Raw genomic sequence first — 18,746 nt, 5'->3', positions numbered from 1 at the left:
TCGAATTACTTAAGGGGATGGCTCATAAAGAATTTGTTTATGTTGGACTTGAATATGACCAAATTGTAGTAAGCTGGAAAGCAGGCAAATGGAACAGGTGTGCTGTTCTAAGGAAAAAGCTTTGTTCATGGGATCTACGTTTTAAGTTTAGGCACAGATAAAGAGTGGGGAAGATTATTGATAGTGGTTTCAGTTAGACAAGTGTTTTTCGTGAAAGTCAGGCAAACGAGCACTTGTCATAAAAAATAACGATAAAGCAGAGACAGGCTCACAACGTCTCTTCTGTGGGAAAAGAGGTTTAGGGAAGAGAAAAGGGCATCCTCCACTACAAAGTCTATTTTGAAATCTGCCAAGGCAGGATAAGCTGCTTCTAGCAGCTCCTGCCCAGATGTGGCAACAGTACTCCATCTTTAGATGTACCTGGCTCTTACATAGGTAGAGAATTGCATCAGCAGTGAGATATCTACTGGAGTGCTAGGAGGATCCAGTCATTTTTCCAGCAGCCTTGGCAGCGAATTTAATGTACGTGTCCATTTCAGATCAGGAGTAAATGTCAAGCCCAGAAGTTTGTCAAAACATGGAGCCTTCCCAAGATGAGAGCCATTCATTTCAATTGATGCTAGATAGAGGATCAGTGTTGGTGATATAAAGATAGAAGCTTGGTTTAAGATGCATTAAAATTAATAAGCCACTTCTTTCCCCATTGTACTACATGCTCCAGATCGGAGGAGAGAGAATCAGAACTTGGTCATTTGCGATCTTGGATGTGTTGCTATAGATGGTCGTGTCATCAGCATAAATGTCTACGAATGATGTAAGAATATGATTTGGAAGATCATTGATGTAGATCAGGAAGAGAGTTGGGCCCAGGATGGACTCTTGAGGGACTCCGGCATTAATATTGTGAGCTTCTGATTTCTGCCCATCAACCACTATTATGAACCTACCAGAAATGTTTAATGGTTGAGAAAACATTTCCAGCTATATTGTAGCTGGAGATCTTGTGAAGATCCTTTTTGCCATACCCTATGATATTGATATGTCAAGAGCAATTGCCCTAGAAAGAACGCCTCTATTGAGAGATTTGCTAATCTTATGAGATATAACCGTTAGCACATCTACTGTAGATCTAGCAGAATGGAAACCATATTGCATGTCACTGAGGTGGTTAACTACTTCTCCATTTAACACGGATTCCAACAGCTTGCTCATGACACAGATTTATTGGTCTGTACTGAGGAAGATGCATGATCACCTGAATTCTTAAATACAGGTTAGATGAAGTTTTCAAGGGTGTTGGGAAGTAATTCTCTTTAATACAACGCTTAAACAGCTTTATAAGTATGGGAATTAATTCTGGTTGAAGCCTTTTCAGCATTATGTGGAATGCCATCAGAGCCAGTTGCTTTACTGAAATCAAGGTTTTTGATTAGCTTGACAACATCATGCACAGATATTTGTATGTCGCATGTTTTCTGATTAAAGGAAATATGGGGAGTTGATGGCCCTGGTCGCATAAGGAAGAATTAGTTGTAAAGTTCTTGGCAAAGGGTTTGGCTTTGTCTGATGCTGACGAGATTACCTCAGGTCCATTGATGATGGTTGGGATAGAGCACATGATTTTGTTCAGGATCCTGTTTGCTATTTGCCAAAATTGGTGAGATACAAGCCACTGATTAGCTACTTTGATTGGTTGTTTTTGTTTTACGGCATATCAACCCTTTTCGGGTTATTTAATGCCGAATCCAAAGATTTTGAAGAAAAAATTTTTAATAGAATATATTTGCTGTTTTCAAGTCGGTTTCTATTTAACCCATAGTTGGAACCCTAACAGGTACTACCACTCCGGGTCAGACTGGACCTGGGAGCAATGGTAATTAAAGGGTGGCTCCACACTCCCCCAAAGCCTGCAAGCTGGGGTCTCACCACTGGATATAGTTTAAGGTCATATCCAGGACCCCTCATTGAGGGACTTTTACCCTCTGCAGCAGTCGGTGTATTCTAATGCCCCACCGACAGGGCCCAGCTACTTTGGACTTAACAGACTAAGCATACAATTCTCTTGCACTCTTTGTTACTCTTTTACAGTGATTTCTGGCAGTCCTGCAATCGGCTTTAGTCTCAGACAGCTTCATGTTTTTCCTTTAATTCTCTTTCCATAAAGGCAATATCTTTTTAAAAAAATTCTTCTCTGTATGTGTCTTTACTCCTCTTCTGATGAGAAGTGTTTGGCTTTCAAATGCCATGACCAAAAAAGGTTTAATCCCTTTTTAACTGATAGCATAATAAAATTTAATTGTAAGTTTGTGTGTTTTTTTTTGTTTTTTTTTTGTTTTTTTTTTTATCCCTTTGTTATTTTAACTTGTTCTATAAACTTCATGTTTTTTAATGTATTTATAGCGTATTTTTAACATTGGAGTTCCCATTCTTATCTGAATTGATTTTAGCTGGCGATTCTACCCCCCCCCCCATGTTATACAATAAAATACGATAATGAATTTTTTTAAGGACTTGCATTTAAAAAACAAAAAAAAAAAACTTTAAATCTATTTAAAATGTTAACCATCTATTAATCTGCCTTTGAAATAGATATTACTAAAAAAAATAATTCTTATCGTATTTTATTCCATTTCTATATTCTGTGCTGTCTACCCACTTGAAACTCTATTTTCCCAAATTTTTCTTGCATGTCATCTGTTTGTTTGTCATGTGTGGAAAGGGACCTTACTGCTGTGTCTGGCCTTTCACGAGACCACACCTTCTAGACAGGACTCGGCTAATGGACCACTGTATTAGTAATAGTTAGCAATATATGGTATATACACAATAGAATACGCAATATATGGTATATACACAATAGAATACGCAATATATGGTATATACACAATAGAATACGCAATATATGGTATATACACAATAGAATACGCAATATATGGTATATACACAATAGAATACGCAATATATGGTATATACACAATAGAATACGCAATATATGGTATATACACAATAGAATACGCAATATATGGTATATACACAATAGAAAAATTGAAAATTTGCATCTCTTTTCTAGCATTCATCACCTTTTTGGTAAATAAATTTGTTTTAAATTAATACATAAATCGAAAATTATACCATTTCAATTAAATAAAAGTATTAAAATCAAAGCCCACATTTGGCTCTTAAGGGAGATCCTCCCTCCTTACTGCTCTTAAATAAACGCTAATCTTTGCACCCCAATTCATTCCATGTTGAGACAATGGTTTTTTAGCTAGACCAACATGGGTCGCTCGAAAAACACCAAGTTAAGTGCATCTATATATCCGTGTTGTGTGGAATCTATTTATATAGATCTAGTCCCACCATTTCTTTTGTTTTCATTGCTTTATATTCTTACATATTCAAGTAATTATTCTCCTATTCATTTATTTTAGAACAAATTAGTTGCTAGAGCAGATTGGTTCTCTCACAGTACTTGAAAGATACGTTTTCTTGTAAATGTTAGAGAGAGGGAGGCCTGCTCAGTCATGCACCCTTCCCCAATAAAGAAAAATAATGAATAAAAAAATTTCTTTGAAGAAATGGATTAATCAATCATGAAACCATTACTTCTAGGTAATTGTTTTATTATGAGGAAGTAGTTAATTTATGAAGTTAGACCCCTTTTAATAATTAAATATAATAATTAAAAGAAATGTCCATCTCTCTAGAAAGGCAATGAAAATGTTGCTGTGGAATGACCCAGAAGTGAAACTTGCAAAACAGTGTTGGTACCCCAACTGGTTCTTTTACTTAGAAAACAAATTGTTATTTTCAATCAAAGAAGCAGTATGTGAAAAACATTTTAAAATTTCAAAATGTGCTTCTTAAAAGTGGATTAATGCTTATACTACACATTTGCGCATGAACAGCGCTTACCACTGGATTTACAATACACAACCACTCTGCTAAACGACACCATGGCATGTAAGAAAAGAAAAAAGAAAAAATATATATATTGTATTTTTTTTTTTTTAAATCCTGATGAAGGCTTTTTTATAAGCCGAAAATTTGAAACTTTAAATAAATATCTGTGTATTTAAAATACAAATTCGCATGTGATCGTTCTTTCTAACTTCACATTTTAAATTCCATTGTCGCCGTGCTTCTTAAAAGTTAAATTACTTTGTTCTAAACATGTTAAACCTTTTTCATCCATTATGCTCTGCTAATGTTAATACTTTCAACAGAAAACACAGCAAAACACATTCAGAAAGGTTGAGCAACCATGCATGTTTATGCATACAAACATTTGAAATTTAAACATTTTGTTTAAAACTTCAACTTGAAAAATGTCTTGAATAGATTTTATATACAAAATTTTAATTTGAGGAAAAAATGAAAAAAAACTAAGGATGTCATTTATACAAAGTTAACTATATAATTTGTCGACAGCTAATTTGGTTTGTATTTAAATGTTTGTATATCTTTCTTTTTCAGTTTCCTGGAAAATCTATAAGCATAATTGGTAAGTAGAAAACCATTTTTAACTGCTATTTGTGAAACCCGAGAATTTCAATTCAAGATCAGATTAGATTTTTTGTTCAAACTTCACACTTTAACCATTACTGTGGAACTGGAATTGTGTGTTGAATCTAAATATCCAAATTAGATTAGTTTTTCTTGTGGCAGAACAAATATATCTATTCTGGCTGGAACTATGTAGACAAAGAATATAAAATCTGCAGCATGTAGATCTCTTAAGAACAACACATTTGAAGAATTTTTATCCTTTTCTATTTAATTCATTGTGTGTGTGTGTGTGTGTGTATATATATATATATATATATATATATATATATATACAAATGTGTGTGTGCGTACATGCCATCAAAAATACACAAATATTCTGATTAACTACTGTTCACACTAATATTCGTATAACCTAGTAAAATTATGAGTAATTATTATTCATACATGAATAATTATCTTCTGATAAAAAATGACTTAATTTACAGTAAAGGATTGTTTTCAAAAATTAATGTGAACCACATGGGTTATGATTTCTTGCTTATTTATTTGAACTCTATACTTGAAATAATTTCACTCATTTTTTTTCAATTGCTAACATTTTGTCTGATGATGGAAGCACATATGTAACATGGCTCTTATTAACTGTCGTTAAACTTCAAACCTGACCCGCATTTCGTCTGGCACTGTTGCAAAAGAACCAACAAATACAAAAAGGAAAGAAATAAAAATCTGACTTTGCAAATTTTAGTGCATTTGTGGTTCTTCCAAAACCATGCATTTCATTATCTTGCAAAAGTCTTTAACACACGCATGTGCTTTTTTTTAAGTCTGTTTCTGTCATCTGACTCTTGTGCACACTTGCTAATTTGCATATGTGCTTTAACGGCTGCTGCTGGTACTATCTTTGCAAGTCAGCTATCTTACAGCTGCTGATTTTCTCATACAAGCTTATGCGCGCTGTTACATAAACATTAACTAATGCGGGTTTGTATTACTGTACACATAGATTCGAAAAAGTTGTCAAAAAACAAATATATAACAAATAAATGTTATCAAAAGCAAGATAAGTTACTTTTCTACCAAACTGGATATATTTTTCGTGTTTTTATTCAATGTAACATGTTTATTCAGCTCGAAAAACATACATTGTTTACCGATGTATTGGAAAATTCAAAATGGCGCCCGACTGTCTCTTTAACACGGTAAGTTCGGGAAAAGGTGTTATAAATAATAAACTAGACAAAACACTATTAAAAAACCACCGAATATATGTCAACCTATGTCACGGTAATATATATTGAGCGACTTTCTAACAGTATTATGTCTAGTTTTATATTTATAGCACCTTTTCCCAAACTTACCGTGTTAAAGAGAGTCGAGCGCCATTTTGAATTTTCCAATACATCGGTAACCACAGCATGTTTTTCGAGCTGAATAAACATGTTACATTAAATAAAAACACTGAAAACATATCCAGTAAGGTATAAAAGTAACTTATCTTGCCTTTGATAACATTTATTTGTTTTTTTGACAACTTTGTCGAATCTATATGTACAGTAATACAAACCCACTAATGCATAGTTATCTCTTGTGTTGGGATGCGATGAAATCAAATAAAGTGCTTGATTGCGAATGTGAGAGCTAAATATATAAACATTGAAAAACTCTACATATTCCAAAGATGAACCAGCGGTTTCACTGTATTGAACCAGACATTTTTCCCCCTCTTTCCACCAATGCTGATTTGTATTGAATTTGTATCGGCCACAGATAGCTGGTTCAATACAATGAAACTGCTGGTTTGTCTTTGGAATATGTATGTATAGTTTTTAAATGTTATATATATGGCATAACATTTGGGCACTAAAAACCGTAACTTATCAGGGCCTGACACACAGCAAAAAATGTACACTAACCCTAAGTGTTCGTGGCAATACTTAACTTTATCCAATGCTAGACACTTGCTAGTACCTGGAACTAACACACAAAATGTGCATGATCCAAATCCATGTGACAGTACCTTTTAGCATGCTGGCTGGACGTTTATCAGATGGTTTGAGTTCTTGTAAGTGTTTTGTTGAATGACTGATTGGTGTTGGTGCTGTAATAACTTTATTTTTAAATCAAAGTAAATCACTAATATCTCTCATCATTTTTCTAAATGAGAATAATTATTCATGAGATATTTCAGGGTACAGTTTGTGCAAAGGAAAGTTAATTCTTTGGGTTCTTAATAGTTTCGTGATTTAGAATGTTTTCAACATAGGTTTGTTCTGATAGCTTCTTAGAGGAAGAGCTTTTCAACTTGGTTCTTTTGGGAAGTTATCAAAGTTGTGTCCTCTTGTTGAAAGCTAGCAAATCTTCATTTCCAAACAATGTTTTTTTATGGAACCCTAATTCCAATCACCATCTATTTGAGATTAGCATTTCCTCCTCTATCGTTTGGAGATTACCCCTTTCCCTTCTATTGTCTTTTCTCTTTCTTTGGAATCTCTCTTTCTTTTCTTTTTTCTCTCTATTGACAAAGTTCTGGGGTTGTGACCAAAATTTGTTTTGGGGAAACATACAAAGAAAAAATGAAATGGGAAATGGCCATGCGACAAAAAAGAACAAATACAAAACCTTGAGCTAAAGTTTAAAAAGCCAAGTTTTATTTTGGGAAATAAATGGCGGGTTACTTTTGCTTCCCAAAAGCAATGGTAAAAATTAACAATGTCTTGGAAAAAATAAAGAGAAAAGCTGGGAATTCAAATGCAATTAAAAGAAATGATACAAAAGAAATAAGGTTTTACAATGAAGTCTCGAAATGAGTCTTCTCTCAAAAATGGGGAAAAATTTTCTCGTTTCCCTTAAAAATAAAAAAGCTTACTTGAAAAAAAGGTTCTTAAAGTAAAAAAACATGCAATGAAGAGTTCTTTTAAGTATTTTTTTCTTATTTCTTCAAAACAAATGAAACCTTTAAAAAGGTTGGTTCTCTGTCACCCTAAGAGGAAAGTCCAAATAAAAATTTCTTTTTTCAGAAAAGGTTTTTAGGCTTCTTCTTCCTCTCTCTGACAAGTGACTCTCTGACGAGTCACTTGTTCAACAGCTTGGATGGAGAAATAAATGTTGGCAGTCACTGTCAACTGCTTTTCTTTTTCAATGAGGTCTTCAATTTCAAGCAGCTCCAATAAGAGCTCTCTTCCCTCAAAGTTGTTGAATTTATGTTGTATGGTCATCGATACGATAGTCCAATAAAATCCACTATTATTTAAGAAATCCTACTGGAACTGATTCGAAAGACATGCTAAAAAGGTTGATGGAACCGTTTCCTGAACAGTCAATTACTAACAAGCTTCTTCCACTTTTCGGATCAGAACACTGCTATTATACTTGCCCCAAAAGCCAAAGCATAACACGAGTGAGGAGATGCTCACTCCCTTAATGGGGAGGGGAGAAACGAGAAGGGGTCACATGAATTAGCATTGCATTGCTTGATAGCAGCAATGTTAAATAATAAAATTCTCAAACTCTCCTAAAGAAAATTTGTGAAACTGCGATCATTTTAAAAGGGCTTAATTTTTTACCTACTGCCGAAATGTAATTAAAAACATTTAAAATTTTGAACAATGCTAATTTTCTATTTGTTTTTAGGGAGGTGTTTATGGTGAAAAATTAAAGAAAATGGAAATAGCTAACTTTGATTATGGATTTAAATTGCGAGGGCTAACAGGCCTGTCTTAGCTATTTCACAAATTCACAACAAGCTGATCATCTTTATTCCAAAAATAGGAGGGGGATGAACGTAGCTCTTAATTAAGGAAGCTACCACCGGCTCTCAATTAAAATTAAAACTTTTCCTGCATAAACCGAGCAGGGAAAAAGCCATTTCAAAAGCCTGTTGAGTTCACACATTGAACCAGACAGGCTGGACAAATTTTTCAAAGGTACCCAAACCTCTGAAACTCAAAGGCCCAACGTTCATCTCTAAAGGGGGCGGGGGCAAATTTCCAGGTTCCAGCATTATGGACCTCTCCTCCATCACTAAATCTATTATTGAAAAATAGAAATTTTGCTCCTGGTGGAGATTCCGAAAGCAAAATCATTTGGCCTACAAGCCCTAACAATATTGAGGCACATCCTCAAATAATTAAGGCATGAATTAATTATTGAAATTAACTCCGATGCTGGAAAGAAGTTTCATTCTCATGTTGACCTAATTCAACAGAAGACTGCATAACATAATCTTCGCTCTTGCAGATTTGAGGGGCTGAGCTCCACAGGTAGTCAACCCCTCAAAATTGGACAGCAGACACTCTACTGAAAACTTCCAGTTGAGCTCGAGTTTGCTAAACTCTTGCCAAAATAGTCTTCGCTTGACCCCAACATGGAGACAAGCTATAGGATCAGAGGCCCTAAAACTTCCGGAGATTCATACTTGAACCGAATAAAGTACTTAAAGTATTTTAAAAGTACTAGCATCATCCAGTACTTTATCTGGGAAGGAATTGTGATAAGCTAAACTTTAGTTCCTCTTCCAAATAGCATATGCATCAGCGCATGAAAACAGGGCCTTACCATCTTGGCTCAAGTTCAGTCTCCCTGATCATCAGTGAACTGCTTAGACAACTGAAGCTGCCTTCCATTAACAATATAACACCTCACACCTTAATTCCCCCATAAAATTTAACAAATTCCAGCTGTCCACATTCAAAAAACTAAGGACAAGACTGGATACCCTACAGATGCCCAATAAATACAAATTTTTCCTAACAAAATTGATAGCAAGCTGCCATTTAGGAAAATCAAACTTTACAATAATAGGCGGAACCTTCACTAAGCCAAACTTTCCAGTGGATAGGTCTCGACAACCTTAGTAGAAACCTTAACAGACATAACCCTAGAGGTCTTAAAGGCTATAGGGATGTTGCAACAATTGCCCGGCTTACCATTAGTTAAAAAGGTTAGACATCCCAAAACTCCTGCCAAGAATACACTTACATTAGCAATCCTCATCTATATAAGAAGGGTCTGTGTTCTTGGCAGAGAATCTTATTGAATAGAACCGAAACAGAAGAAAATCATGCATGTATCTTTGGTTTCATGTCATGGAAAATAGATGCATCCAGACCTATCTCAGACTTCAATACGTTCGGCAACAGGACAATATTGTCAATTGCAAGCTGTCTCAGTCGTGAGCTTGCTGAATGATGATGCGCCTGACATGGGGCTTAAGAATGCTAACATATAAAATAAACTAGTAATTAAATTTCCCTCATAGTTAAAAACCAGAAAGCATTAAGTTAATGTTTGTGCTTGACAAAAATTCTAGATCAATCTACAAATTAAAATCCTCCACTTGTCCACCCATGAGACACACTACACTATATTAACGTGGGAGAGAATCCAGTTCCCAAAGCACTCTGGATTGGGACAAATGGAACTGTATTAGAAAAAATTTATCCTTCAAGACTGAGGACAACTATATCTTAACTAAAAGCAAAAGTTACTAAAAACAAAATGTTACATAAGAATTTATCTTTCTCTAAGGACAAGAATTTTTCTCCTCGGTGGGGGAAACCGTAAAATAATTTATCCTTCTTGGACTGAAGACTGAAGGAATATTTCTTTACCCAGAAAAATGCAGAAAATTTTTTTTCTTCTGACTATAGACAGAACCAGTCAAAGAAAACCAACATTAAGTCTTAAGTCAACCCCAAAGAGAGACTTAAATACCACAAAGGGAACTTTAAATAATTAAATTACCCAACTGCAACTTCGTTGGTCGGGACAAATAAACTAACCTCGGCAGGAATTTTATCTTTTACTGACTGAGGACAGAAATATATATATATTTTTTTTTTCCCTAACTGAAAAGGTGTAAAAGAATTTATCTTTTTCCTCTCACTGAAAACCTTGAATTTTCCTTCTATAAAGAGGACAGAAGGATAACTGAATTAACAAGGTATAAATTCCTTGCTAATCTTAAAATGTCAAATGAAAATATCTCCTAGGAAACCTATTTACACGTACTTACATTCAAGATATAAAGCACTATACCTATGACTGACGTAAAATAATGTAGAAATTTTCACACATAAAATTACAGGGACGAAAATTATATCCCAAGAAACTCGCAATTTAGACCAAAGCTAATGTTAATTCTTGTGCAACTCACGGGGCAAAAAGGGTGATATAATTTCCCCATATATCTGGGCTTATCCAGAGTATAAAGAAAATATCATGTGCTCTAAATAGATGCAACAAGTGAAGAATATCGATAAATTATTCAATATTTTATAATGAAACTAGCCTGGCATTGCCCAGGTGTTTGGAGGTGTTGAAGAAAAAGTGGTGGCAGGTAGGCAGGCTCGAACCCGTACCACGAAGGAGGAAAAGAATGTGGGGGGGGGGGGAATGCAATGTTTTGCTGTTGCATCTATTGCCAAACTGGAAGTGGTGAAGGTTGAAATTAAGGCTAGTCAATTGAAAAGAGGGGATGATTTTTTGAAAATATCAGCAAAAAAAAGCGACCCCTTTTTGTAGAAAAGTGCCCAGTTGAGGGTGAAGGAATTAATGTTTTTAGCCAATTTTTCGATATTTGTCATCCGAAGGGTCAAGCTTCAGAATGATACTGATCTGGTGAAAATCCGTTGCCTGTCGAAAGTTTTAGGCAGACATACATTTAAACAGATAAGTGAAATTTATAATAGACTAGCGAGGATACCCGGCGTAGCCCGGGTGTTTCGAAGTGTGTGTGGTTTTGGGTAAATCAAAACAAAAGAATAAGCGACGTTGCTCGGATGTTTGTGTCAGGGAGGGGGTTTAAAAAAAAAAGTTTTGGTAGATATGTAGGAAGGATCGAACCCAAAGCCTTGAGGTGAAGTTGGAAAATAAAGTGTGAAAAAAAACATGCGACGTTAACCACTGGGCCACCAAGTAATAGTAACGGAAACATGTTTGAATTTATTTAAGTATTAAGAATTGGCAGGTGCCCATATTTAATGACTTAATGAGGTCAAGTTTTACTGCGGGGCAGTTTCTTTGTTTTTTTTTTTGTTTCCCCAAGATATTTTTTTGGGGGGGAGGCAGCTCCCCATAAAAAAGGGATTGTCCAAATTGAATAGCAATTGTCTGATATAAGGAGAAACTCCGTATTGATCAAAGCTGATTGCTTTTGGACGTCCCCGGTGATCGCGCCAGAAACAATGCCGCAAGCTTCAAATTAGTTTCACTTTTATATGAAAAAGCCTAATCCACACGCGGCGATCGAAAAATGTGGAATATTTAGCTTTTCAAAGTTAGACAAAAAAAATTTTGGTAGGTAGGTAGGATTAAACCAGGAGCCTTAAGGCTAAGGTAGAAAATAAAGTGTGAAAGAAAAAAAAAAAACTAACACGTTTACCCGATCGGCCAGCAAACAGAAAATTTTTTTTTTTTACATAGGCGTCACCACTTATCAAGGTTGAGAGGCCACTTAAGGATAAGGGTTGAAGAGTGTACAGTAATACTGTACACTCTTTAACCCTTATCCTTAAGGACAAAGACAATATAGTAATCGATAGTAATGGAAGTTCGGTAAATTTGTTAACTTAAGTGGAATTTATTTAAGAATTAAAAAATGAGGTCAAATTTCACGCCATAGAAATCACGCAGTTAACTCTTACTGCGAGGCAGTGTTTTTTGGGGTTTGTTTACACAAATTAACAGGTGCGTGAATTTGAATTTAATGAAGTCAATAAGAAATACCGTAGTTAACTTTAACTGCGGAGTAATTTTTTTGGGTTTTGTTTCCCCAAGATGTGGGGGGAGTGGAACACCTCACTCCCTATAAAAAGGGAAGTGTCCCAATAAATAGCAATTGTCTGATATAAGGGGTTTCCCCCACATTCATCAAAAGCTGATTGCTTTCTGAACGTTCCTGGCACGGAAGCCGGGTAAATTGCCTTCGTTTCAGATTAGTTTCGCTTTTATACGAAAAAGCCGAATACACACGAGAGGGGCCGAAGTAGCAAGAATTTTGTAAAAGTCGATGTAAATAAATCTAGACGCAACACGCATTCACAAATCGTACATATTATGATCTGGGGGGGGGTATAAAGTTCTAAGACATTGTAATCCCCCACCCCCAGGAATCTAGGCGAAAAAAAGCTTTTGCTGGACATGCATAAAATGTGCACACACATTTTGCCTTATATATATATATATATATATATATATATATATATATATATATATATATATATATATATGACTTATATGTAATATACTGAGTTTGTGTAATTCAGTAAATTTTCATATACTAATAGGTTTTAAGCCAAAAATGGTTGACTTGAGGATTAAGCTACAAAATTATCACATTTCATAATTGAGCATTAATATACTGTGTGTGCAAAATCAAGACTTCAAGACAATGTGTTGATGGCAACAAAAATTGTATTTCATTTTACGTTACAATTGTTTCAATGTCTAGTTTGATGAAAGTTCTGGGGGTTGTGACCAAAATTTTATTTTATTTTTTTTTTTTTTTAACCATACGAAGCTAAAAAAGAAAAGGGATATGGCAATGTGACAACGCAAAGAACAAATACAAGACCCTGAGCTAAAGTTTGAAAAGTCCAAAGTTTTATTCTGGGAAACAAGTGACTGGTTGCTTTTTGCTTCCCAAAATCAATGGTAAAAATCACCACGTTTAGAAAATATAATGGAACAAATGGGACTTCAAATACAATTAAAAGAAATAATACAAAAGAAATAAGATTTTACAATTAAGTCTTCAAATGAGACTTCTCTCAAAAAAGGGGAAGAACATTCTATTTTCCCTTAAAAATAAAAGGGCTTACTTACAGACACCTTTTCTTCAAGTAAAAAACAAAAACCTGCAATGAAGAGTTCTCAAAGTTCTTTTAAGGTTCTTTTTTCTCATGTCCTTTTATTGGTTTTTCTTTAAAACAAATGAAACCGTCAAAAGGTTTTAAAATGGGCTCCATCGTCCAGAGAGGAGTCTGAATTAAAATTCCTTTTCTTAGAAAAGGCTGTCGGGCTTCTTCTTCCTCTCTTCTTGACGAGTCACTCATTCAATAGCTGGGAGGAGAGACTGTCAATGTCAACGGCTTTTTCCTTTTCGGTGAGAAGTATCTCAGAAGCCCTTTAATTTCCAGCAGCTCCAATAAGGGCTCTCTACTCTTAATAAAGTTGTTGAATAAATTTACATTGTATGGTCATCGATACGATGGAGTCCAGTAAAATCCATTACTTCTCAAGAAATCCTACCTGGAACTGATTCGAAAGACACGCTAAAAAAGGGGGTTAATGGGACTGTTTCCTGAAGAATCACTAACAAACTTCCTTTTCTCAGAGATCAGCACACGGCTACTATCCTTGCCCCAAAAGCCAAGACATAATGCTGGCGATAAGGGCACACTGCCCGCAGAAAGGCCATTTCATTATGCCTTCTGGACGAACAGTGAGGAGAAAAACGAAAAGAGGTCGCATGAAAGACGTCAACTGAGATTGCTGACCTATTTCTATTTGCCTTACATCGCTTGATAGCGATAACATTAAAAAATAAAGTTTTCTAATTATCAAACCCTCTCTTTACTCCAAAGAAACTTTCTCACTATGCTGGTGGTCTTTTCCATCTTTCAACATAATTCTTGCAACCTACAAGTCGCAACATAAAACACATGGTCTACTGCTGATATCTTCATGGATGTCAGCTTGACTTCTTGATGCCGATGTCATCTTTACTTTGCTGAGAAATTACTTTGTTTACCACATCGGCAATATAAGCATATTCTAGACTTTAGAGAAAAGAAAGAATTTCTTAAACTTCGTGTCAAACATCCCACCTAACTCTTAGCCAATAAGGAAGATGAATTTGTATTATCTGGCAATAGCTATGGATATGACCTTGCCTAATGTGTAGCTATATGTATCAATATACGCTTATCCGGCCAACGTCCTGTGTCACGAATCATCATCGCAAACTTTTACCTCCAGCATTCGGTATGACCTTCACCTTCACCGGGGTGAACGATTTATATGACCTTCACTGAGGTGCGTGACTTGACACACAAAAATAAACCGCCTCTTAATCACCTGCTAATGCACGCGTCACTGTAACGTCCAATGACAACAACAACCACAACCTTCTCACTCGACCTGCCTTTATACCACTATCTCAATCCCTTCTCTTGCGCATGCGCCTGTAGATTCCTGACAACCTCGAGACTTCCGCTTATAAAAACCCAAGTTTTGTTGTCTCGCATGCCTATACAAGACACAAACACGAGGGCGTTTGTTGTGTTGGTAAGTACTACACTCCCCCTGATCTGATGATCACATAGAGTGCACTCCGGGGGTAGCCTCTTAGTTCGTTGGCTTCTGCGAAGGGTGGTATTTACACTCTCGGATTCAGGTTCTGGTTTTGGTTCTGGGTGTGGTTCTGGTTCTGGTTCTGATCCTGCCTGATCAGACGAACAACTACCACTCTCTTGCTTGGTGACCTCACTCATTAGCAGCTCATCATCTGATGATTTATCGCTCTCTGTAGTTGTGGGATGTACTTCACTAGCTGGGCAAAGATCGCGCACGTGGCGTGGGGCTCCATCAACAAGGACCGACTGCTGGCTGACCTCTCCAGATATTCGTCCTCGCTTGAACTTGGTGGTGCACCGGTTTCCAGGGGGTCTAACCCAAACTGGATCCCCTACCTTGTATTTGTTATGACTCTCCTCGTCGATTGGTTGGACAGTGTCAATGCCCTTTATCCTAACATGGTATTTGTGTATGGCATTGGCCGGTGCTGTTGTTAGTGTCTTCCCATCCTTTGGTGTAATGTTATACCAATACATGGCCTCCGTAATGGTGCATTGCTTTCTGGCAGCAATTCTCTTGATGCTGCGATGGCTCCTCTCAGCAATGCCATTCCCTGATGGCATATGAGCACATCGCAGTCGTAGTCAGACACCCCACTCATTCAACAACTGCCGAAATTGGTGGCTACAAAAAGCAGCATCGTTGTCCGTCAATATCTCTTCCGGCGCACCTCGCTCAGAAAAGATAGATGACAGTTGACGGACAACATTCGCTGAGTCCTGCCTGGTCATTTGCCACCACACCGCAAAACGAGTGGGTCCACAGTCGATAAGGGTTAGAAAGGGCTTACCACTGTAATGGGTAATATCCATCACTAATCATTGCCACACATGCTCAACTTCCAATCGCCCCTTCTGCCATTGCTCAGGTGCAGGATCGATAGACTGGCATGCCTCACAGTGCTTGATGATCTGCCTGACATCCGCCCTTGTCACTGCCGGGGCCACACGCCTCGCAAAATACAAAGTTCTTTTGATACCTGGATGTCCACTCTGCACATGAATTCTTTGTATTTGGCATGAGCTAATCGCACCAACTGCGCAAGATCGAGCAGTGAACTCCACGCCTGTCTTCACAGCTTCATACCATTTGTGAGGCACACGGGTTAGTTGGTCTGCACGATTACAGTGTGATGCCACGAGCGTTACACTCACCGACAGGTCATATTCTGATACCAGACTCTTCAGGGTGTTTAGCCTCCGCCGGATTAACATCTCACTGGCTGCCTTAGTACGGACTCTTGTTCGTCCCGAGAGAGTGTTGGACACCCAGTGGTAGACGCAGAGAATCCGTGTACAAGTGTAACTTCTTCGACTGCCATTGCAGTGCCAGATTTAAACCCTTCACAACAGCATCCAGTTCCGCCAGGTTGATGTGTTGAGCATCATTCACGGGTCGCAGCCAGCATGCGTCTTCAATTACATTTCCACGTTGCTCCAATAACACTCCCAATGCCAAAGAACTAGCGTCAATCCACACATTCACAGTGCCCCCATCGACACACCATTCTCCACGGGCAGGATCCTCCTTGTTAACTCTCTCTAGGGTTTCTGTCGTCATCAGAGTTAGAAGAGCATCATCAGATACATCATCCAAACCTGTAGTTACTAAACTTGCCCTGCGTTTGATGACACTCACAGCTGCTTGGAGCCAGCCACACGCTGGTAAGTGACCAATAAGTTTCCCACACAAGGAAAAAATAGTCCGCCGCGTAATAACATCAGGGATGGTTGGAATCTCACTGCCACGCCTCCATCGTAAGGTACCGTCTTTCCCGCAAACGTCCAATCCTAATACCCGTGCTCCATCCCTCAGACGTTCGGGATCCTTGCACTCCAACCCGAATTGAGCTAACTTTTCTCTGACGTGCGACGCAGATTGTACGTCTTCATTGACATACACATCATCAATATAGGCCGATGTTGCGTCCTCAGTGGTCTTTTCCTGGGACAACACTGCATTTACGATGGTCTTCATGATTTGCGGTGCCACATTCAGCCCAAAGCCAAGCCGAGTAAGGCAGTATCTCTGACCCCGGAACCACACTGTCTGGAACGGCCACAATGTCTCATCCACTCGCACCTGCAAATAAGCCTTCCGCAAGTCTACTATAGACACATTGGAGCCCTTTTGGCGCCATTCTCTCAGCTTGCTGGCGCACACGTCAGCATCGGCAGTGTACGTCTCAATGTATCTATTGAGTTCACGATAGTCCAGCACCGGACGAACTTTGGATTTGTTATGCTGGACTACCGCCATTAAGGGAATCAGACCCTTGGGTGGTCCCAGCTTGTTGGGGTAGGGGATCAGCCATCCATCCTGGATCCATGCCTCAAGTTCCTTCTCGTATTCATTACGGGCCTCGTCGGGTATCGAGTACTCTGCAATGCTATTCTTGAGTTCGGTTGGCGCCCTTCCTTCTGTCCACTTCCACGATGCAGTCCATGCTTTTTGGTGAGGGTCGTAGTCCACCTTAAAATCAGGCCGATCAATGTGAACTGCAGCACACACTGGGGTTTCCAAAAATTGCACAGTCTCATCTCTTCCGATAACCACTCCCCCCAGTGCCTTAATAGCATCATATCCCAACAGTACATCGAATCCCAGCAAATCCCCTTGCATCACCAGCACATTAATGTTTGCGGCCACACCAGAGTCTGTGTGGACTTTGACAGTTCCGGCTCCACAGCAAGCTTGCGTATTGCCACCTATTGTGGTTACTTTGATGTTCTGCTTTGTCCAGTTTCAACACAACTTGGCACTCATGATGGTGTGTGAGCACCCGGAGTCGAGAAGAGCTGAACAAAGCACTTGGTCCACGTACACATTTATTGTCGGTTGCACCTCAATTAAATCTTGTCCGGGGAACAGGGCGGCGCTGACGTCCTGCCCCCTGATGCATTTCCCGCACAATTTTGGGATAAATGTCCATAGCTACCACATTGGAAACAGCGCGGGCGCCCCTGCCCCTTGTTAGTACAATTTCTTGCGATATGGCCTTGCTGGCCACAGCAGAAACATCTCCCATTGGTCGTGGGTCTCAAACTGGGACTCTTTTCAGCATTAGTCTTGGCTGCCTGCGCCATCATTACAACCGCTTCCCTCAGGTCCTCCTCATCTCTGATAATGGCTCGAGCGCGTTCTAACAAATGTTCCATGGGCGTTACAGATATGCTGGTGGAAGCCCTCAACAGTTGCTTAACATGGGTGGGAAGGCCGGCCACAAACGCATACGCCAGTGTTTGCTCTGACACTCCATTGCCAAATACAGTTTGCAATTTGGAGACGGAAGTGTTTTTGTTGAGATAAGTGATTTCAATTTTAATCATACTTTTTATTTTAGATTAAAATATTAATAACTCCATTTTATTTCAGTATTTAATTTGTGTATTTCTGTTTTATTAAATGCTAGCTTTTTTTCTCGTCCAATACCTGCTTCCATCTTATCTCGAAATTACTTATAACGTCACCAACTTACTTTTGGAAGAACCCCCCCCCCATCCGCCTTTCTTTTATATCGTAAGCTTCTTAAAACGTGACTAGCTTAAGTTCAGAATAAAATCACGCTTTTCTTTTAACGGTTAGTTTAAAAAAAAATGTTTTGAACGCTGCTAACTCAATTTCTTTCACTACAGTTTGCAATTTGGAGACGGAAGTGTTTTTGTTGATAAGTGATTTCAATTTTAATCATACTTTTTATTTTAGATTAAAATATTAATAACTCCATTTTATTTCAGTATTTAATTTGTGTATTTCTGTTTTATTAAATGCTAGCCTTTTTTTTTTTTTTCTCGTACATAAATGTTTATTTATCTACAGAGTTGATTGCAAAAATAGATTACGAATTGTACTCATTTTTACTTCATGAGAGGGGAATC

At 37.8% G+C, this 18,746-nt stretch overlaps 1 protein-coding gene across 8 annotated transcripts in view; it reads left to right on the top strand.

Moving 5' to 3' along the window:
- Positions 1 to 18,746, top strand: part of LOC145260550 (uncharacterized) — a 103,496-nt gene that overhangs the window by 33,628 nt on the left and 51,122 nt on the right. For all 8 annotated transcript variants that reach the window (XM_080118779.1, XM_080118778.1, XM_080118783.1 and 5 more), the window contains one exon: positions 4,477 to 4,504. In XM_080118779.1, coding sequence (XP_079974905.1) covers positions 4,477 to 4,504 — 28 coding nt within the window. The remainder of the gene's footprint in view (positions 1 to 4,476; positions 4,505 to 18,746) is intronic.

The sequence above is a fragment of the Euprymna scolopes genome, chromosome 36 (assembly GCF_053919585.1).
Source record: "Euprymna scolopes isolate OS-2025 chromosome 36, ASM5391958v1, whole genome shotgun sequence".
Classification (NCBI taxonomy): domain Eukaryota; kingdom Metazoa; phylum Mollusca; class Cephalopoda; order Sepiida; family Sepiolidae; genus Euprymna; species Euprymna scolopes.
The sequence above is the reverse complement of the archived record's forward strand: the minus strand, read 5'-3'. Positions and strand labels throughout refer to the sequence as shown.